This window comes from Sceloporus occidentalis, unplaced genomic scaffold, assembly GCF_023333645.1.
Source record: "Sceloporus occidentalis isolate IW3139 unplaced genomic scaffold, rSceOcc1.0.p SCAF_28, whole genome shotgun sequence".
Taxonomy (NCBI): Eukaryota; Metazoa; Chordata; class Lepidosauria; order Squamata; family Phrynosomatidae; genus Sceloporus; species Sceloporus occidentalis.
In genome coordinates, this window is record NW_028317008.1 from 8147783 (window position 1) to 8154292 (window position 6510).

At 37.6% G+C, this 6510-nt stretch overlaps 1 protein-coding gene across 1 annotated transcript; it reads left to right on the forward strand.

The window, feature by feature from the left end:
- Positions 1–3462: 3462 nt before the first annotated feature.
- On the forward strand, positions 3463–5101 carry MYF5 (myogenic factor 5). The gene is made up of 3 exons (XM_089486150.1): positions 3463–3963; positions 4673–4748; positions 4908–5101. The coding sequence occupies exons 1-3, from the start codon at positions 3463–3465 to the stop codon at positions 5099–5101; spliced, it is 771 nt and encodes a 256-aa protein (XP_089342276.1).
- Positions 5102–6510: the final 1409 nt, after the last annotated feature.

The following is a 6510-nucleotide window of genomic DNA, read 5'->3' on the forward strand; positions in this document are numbered from 1 at the left end:
GGAGTTACGTGTGTGTTGGTTGGTCTCCTGCTCTAAAGCCGAGGCTTGGCCAAACCTATAGATGCAATATAACCACTACCATTATCTATAGGGGAACAATTACCCCAAGTCTGCGTTATAGGTAAAATGTAGGTGTTTGGGATTAGAGCTCCACGAGGAGTTTCACTTCGTCCCCTAGCAGGAACTAGCAGCTCTCCCCATTCTCAGAGCTGCTAAAAGTATTAATTTCTTTGATCTCTCTTGGGAGTCAAAATCCACGCAGAAACCAATGTCTTCTTCAGCTGTCTTCCACACAAATCCTTCCTGTAGCTCTCACAGGTAGTAAGTAATGTGTTTGCTTAGGAGCACAGGGTTCCCAGACCCTGGGGGCATCCAAACACGTCTTGTGTTGTTAGAGACAAGTACATAGTTTAACTACTTACATACCATGTGTTTTTGTAGACATGAAGAGTTAACATAGACTTCTTGCCACTCATATTTTAAAAAAAAAGTCATGACAAAAATCACTATTTCATATTGGCCCTTACAGATTTCAATTGAATGTTTTGTATAATGTTAAATCATAATCGTATCTGGGTCCAATGATTACGGATATATTTTATTGACTATCCGACATACGCCTGTTAACCAGGATAAAACGTAGCCAATATTATATCTCAAAACCTGTTATTGTTTTCTAAGGAAATATTAGTACGTGGTTTCTAGGGATACATTTATCTATGGAAGTAGATAATTAAATATGGAAGGCTGCATACCAGTTGGAAACACGGTGGTTGACTTTGAGAACAGCAATTAATCAAAACAATAAAACTCAATATTAATTCATCCCAACTCAACCATTTACTTTTTTCTCCACAAATATAATTCTGTTATTGTTGTGGGTCTAATGTGGTCGGTTAGATCATATTTCCTGGATTATTTACTATGCAGAAAAAAACTACACAGATACACACAGGTTAAAACTCGTTGACTTAAATTAGGTTTTGTATTTATATACAGCCGATTACAGAAAAGAATGTCAGATTAAAAATAATCTGATGAGTATCTAAAAATCTGAAACATCTTTGACTTGTCATAATTAATATTTGAGGAAGAGATCAGATAACTTGCATATAAAATAATATATAGGATAAGGTAAATATGAGCCAAAAAAGACAGATGCTACATTAGAAAAATGACCTACGAGTTTATGGCAGGTTTCTGGTTCCTTTTTTTGACTACTTAGTATCCTAAGTGGCATTGGGTGCATTTAATATGCTGTGGGCCATCGAGGGGGTTACGGAGCGCTTTCTCTGGTTATCGTTGGTGCTCACTGTGTAAAGCTTTGGAGACCATCTGAAGGCTTGTTTGGGTGCGCCTTGATTTCACTTTCATCACGTCAGTCCCTCGGCCCCCTAGGTACAGGATCCCTTGCCGCCCTATTAACTGACCTTGTAACTGGTGTTTTCATTTGCTTCGTTTAGTTCCACTTGCTTCTTGCATTAGTTTTAATTTGTTTGGAGATCAGTTTACAAAAGAAAGGGTAGTCCCTCAGGGATACTCACCACACATAAAGCAGCGACACAGAGTACAGAGAAAAGAGGCGATTTTCTGCTTGAATTGGGAGTTGAAACAACAGGACATGCCTTCAGGACCTGCAGGATAAACTATTACAGAGGGCAGGGAAGAATAAAAACATGACTGTGACCCACATCCATCATAAATCACAAACTTACACTACAAGGCCCATGTATCACGCCATTGTTATTATTATACTACTGACTGATATATAATTATACACATATATAAAAGATCGTTATATTTCCAATCGTTGACACACATACATTTAAGTAAAATCCCATTTACATGCACAATGCCAGTCATTGTGTCTGATATACACATATATGCCAAGGATAATTGTGACTTGTGTACAGACACAGATGTACACGTACCTGCATGAAAATAAATGCACCAGCTACATCTTTAAAGTTAAATCCTTAATAGTACCTAAGAAAATTGGCAAAAATGTATGGGGCTCGGGACCAGAATGGATACAGCCACATTAGCCCAAGAGAAAATGAAGTCTTTGGTTGAAGTTGATACCCTTCATTTGGCCAGCATTATGTAAAGTTACATAAGCTTTCGGGACCTCGAAATGGAAATTTTGTATATTAATTAATCTTATTTTTTTAATTAATTTTAATGTTATTGTTAATCCCCCCTACATTCTAACAATGCTACAGAATCCACTGTAGCTCTATAAATACAATGGAACGGCCGCTTTAATAAAAAGCATGTATGGAAAGTTTGGTCGGCAAGGTGGTATTAGGCCAAATGCATTTTACACAAGGTAACTTTCCTCACATCCACTTTCCTTTAACATACAGATTACATTAGAAAATGACCCATAAAACCTGTGATTTGTCAATTACTTACATCCTTTACACTGTGGATGGACCTTCCTTCTTCCTGAACCAAATGTAAGAGGCTATTCAGACCTGGCCAGAGTGTTGCTGCACCTTGGCAAATGCCTGCTAATGGGCTCATTACCACTTTAATTACCCCTAACAGCTTCAGTGTTGCACTTCAGGTTTTGGGAGATTTTGTCACTTGGTTGTGTGAACCGGCCGCGGTGAAAACTTAAGGTGGAGATTGCTGGAACAGCTGGGATCCATCTGTAACTGTGTCAGGGAAAAGATCCCAGCTACTGTTGTGCGTCTCAAATTCAGCTTTATTTCAGTAAGTAAAGGGTTACTGAAATGTGTGGTTTGCACCAGGTTTCCCGGCCATTACACAATATCTATCCCGAAACACAGTAATTTTTGGTATCATGCTATCTTTTTTCCAAACTTATGGTATCTTTTCTTTTCTAGAAATTGATTGTAAATATTAAGTAACACTCTTGGAAAATGTAAAAGATACTTCTTTAAAAAAGTTAGATTTTTAGCCAGAAATTACAAAAAAAATAGCTTTTCTTCCCTTCAATGTAGCGCCACGATTACCTGAAACATGCATATAGCAAGGATGATTACTAGATAGACAGCAAGGTTTTGTGTAAGCTTGCTTAAATCTAATGGACTCAAATAATTAATTTCATGTTATCTCAGTTCTTCAAAACTTTTTGGAAAACTTTTCCCAGGGTGCGCAATACCATGATGTGTTCTTCTGTACACATAATCCAAGATAAAGCAAACAGCAAAGTGTCAAAAAGCCATTAAAGTGAAACCAGACATTGGAGGAAAGGAGGGGCTTCTTAGACAGCCCCCTGTAGGGGATGTAGTGGGATATGCTAATGGTTATTAGCCTCAGTGGACCAACCTCTTGTAATGGTTTTATATATAAAGGTGGTGCATCAATACAAAGGCACTTAGCCCAGGCTAGCTAATTATTGAGGAAATAATTCAAAGGGACTCCTGAGTCATTTCCTGAGCCTTGGTCGCTGTATCCTGTGCCTATAGCCTTCATTTACTTCTACCACTAGAAATGGAGTTGGTAGAGGGATGCCATTTTTCCCCATCTGAATTCTTTTATGACAGTTCTTGTATCCCTTCTCCTGAGGATGAATTCATAGATGACTTTGAACATGGGATGCCTGCTTACAGCGCTCACAAAAAAGACCTTCAAGAATCAGATGAAGATGAGCATGTTCGAGCACCTAATGGTCATCATCAGGCTGGTCACTGTCTGATGTGGGCATGCAAAGCTTGCAAACGCAAGTCTTCTACAATGGACAGGAGAAAAGCAGCCACCATGAGGGAGAGACGGCGGCTTAAGAAAGTGAACCAGGCTTTTGAAACTCTCAAAAGGTGCACCTCAACAAACCCTAATCAAAGGCTACCCAAAGTGGAGATCCTGAGGAATGCTATCAAGTATATAGAGAGTCTTCAAGACTTGCTTAGAGAACAGGTACAGAACTTCTACAGCCTACCAGGACAAAGCTGTTCCGAGCCAGGGAGTCCAGTGTCTAGCTGCTCGGATGGCATGGTAAGAACATTCTTAAATATATCCTAGACAGCAAACCAGGTTATGTCCCTATAACCTCAGTTGAATTCTACAGTAACGTCTAAAATTATCATCGCTTCAATACATATTGGCCTTGTAGCACTGTATTTGTAGACTTAGTAAGTTAGAATTTTGAATTTCATACCGCCCAAAATCTGGACATTTGAATGCCTTTGAAGCAAGCTATATAGAATGAGTTTTAACATGCAATGACAAATGCTAGTTTATGGATGAGCATTATAGTCCTTTGTTATCGTAAGGTTATATAAAACAGTGCATGTTAGAGCCATTAGTGCCAAGGATTTATTGTCTCTTACTCCCATGTGAAAGGAACACTTCAGAAGCTGTGCTTTTATTGTTTGTTGGTTTATTCAGCCAGGTTTCCATGTAAAAAAAAAAGCTCTGGGAAAGTTAAACCAGTTTAATTGGTATGGCCTCCCTCATCTTCAATCCATTCTCCATGCTTAACGTGTTACACATTTTTGCTAGATTTTCATTTTGCTATGCTGCTCGGTTTTCAAGCTGGGCTCATCTAAAATATCAGCAGTTAATGTCACAAGTCTATTACAAGTCTGTTTTTTTCCGAAAGCTCTTGCGAGTGGAGTCTGCTAAGTCTCCCACACAGAATTTCATTGTGACCTTTAAAACCATGTCATGACTCAAATTATATGCACCTTTTCTGTTTATTCAGACTGAATGCGGCAGCCCACACTGGTCAAGAAGAAATAGGAGCTTCAATAATGGCTTTTGCTTGGATCTGCAGACATGTAAGTATTCTTTATATTTATTTCTATGTATTATAAATGCATATTTATTATTTAGTGATAAAGCACCAACATATAACTACATAATTTTGCTAAGAGCCTAGAGAAGCGGTCGCAGGTATCATGTTAAAAACATATTTGTTTTCTTTTTTTGCGATCCAGCGATCTCTCCGGACAAACTTACAGCACTCTCCAGCCTTGACTGCTTGTCTAGCATAGTTGATCGGATCTCTTCTCCAGATGAGTGCAGCACCAGTCTCCACGATTCTGTTTCCTTGTCTCCCAGTACCAGCATGGACTCCCTTCCAAAGACCCCTGAATTCTCTGACTCCAGACCAGTCTACCATGTGCTATGAACTCACCTCATGTAAATGCAGTAATAATGCCTTTCTGGGCTATTTGTCTCAATCCACAAATTTTCCTAAAGACTGGAGGATTAAATCTTCTTACAACCTTTAAAGACTGAAAACTAATATATATTTGTATATAAATGAATATTTTGTACATGTCTAAATTATATTTCTACTTGAGTACATTGTTTATTTAACTACTTTATTCATCATTTGATTGCGGTAATGAATTGGATTTATACAATGACCTGCATTTCAAAAAATGTTAATTATTGAAACACATCTTTCAGAAACCTTCTTTTGTTAACCTCTAAATGACATTTAGCAAACTTTATGTCATTTAAACTATGGTTTTAGTGCTTATGTAACACAGCAATGGATGGAATTTCCACTTTGGTTTTTTTTTTAATAATTTGCTATCTGAGACATGAATGTAAGTGTATTTTTCAACTTTGTATAATGTAAACATGAACAGAGTGTTCAGGAAAGTGTATAGATTGTATGTTTACACTTATTGTTACAATAATAATTAAATAATAATAGTGATCTATCCTTATGACTGCAAGTGATGGGATTCTCCAACTTGAATAAAAAAAAAATGCAATATAGGTGTGCAAAACAAATATCAAAAGGATAGAATAATGGAACTACTTTGTTACAGTCAATAATACAGCAAGGTAAGTAGTACAAGGTCCGGGTTTAATATTTGTTAGTTTGAGATTTTAATAAATCAAGAAATCCCATTATTTATCAACACATCACAAGTCACATTAACTATTTTATTTACTTTCACAGTTTGTAGGATTACAAATCATAAATTATTTTTTTAAATATGCTGTAGATTCCCACTCAGATTTAAGATTTTAACCCAACCCTGTAGAGTATATAGATCCATCAACACACTTCATAACAGCTTATAATAATGTAGATTAATGATAACAGAGCCAAACAGGGCAGTAGCTTCCATGGAGCAAGAGGCTCACATCGACAGCAATTCTCCCGTGCCTCCTTCCGCCTCTGTATCTGTATGTGATGTCGGTATGGGGCAGGACCTTTGTCACTGTCCCAGTTGCCAAAAGCCTTGGTTGTGACTCTGGCCTCACCCAAAAAGGGCTGCTAGAATTTATAGCCTTAGGAGGTGTATTGTGTTTTCCCTTGTATTTCCATATATAGCGACCAGGGTGTCTGGACCAACGTGAGGTTTCCTTTATGTGTTTGTGTGAATATCACTTCTACGAGGTAGCTAAGGGAAATGGCACCTCAAGTATATTGAAGATACAATTTTCAAATCTGGAATAAGCAAGAATATAAGAAGGACGGAACCTTACAATGTAACCTTACAAAAATAATATATATATAGGATCGATACAGATTACTACATCCCACATATGCCAAAAAACCTGGGGGTCATTCTG

Excerpts from the sequence above, each read along its gene's own strand:
- MYF5 (XM_089486150.1), top strand. The coding sequence starts at position 3,463 with ATGGAGTTGGTAGAGGGATGCCATTTTTCCCCATCTGAATTCTTTTAT. Across the intron at positions 3,964-4,672 it reads CTAGCTGCTCGGATGGCATG|ACTGAATGCGGCAGCCCACA; the intron begins GTAAGAACATTC and ends CTGTTTATTCAG. Across the intron at positions 4,749-4,907 it reads TTGCTTGGATCTGCAGACAT|CGATCTCTCCGGACAAACTT; the intron begins GTAAGTATTCTT and ends TTTGCGATCCAG.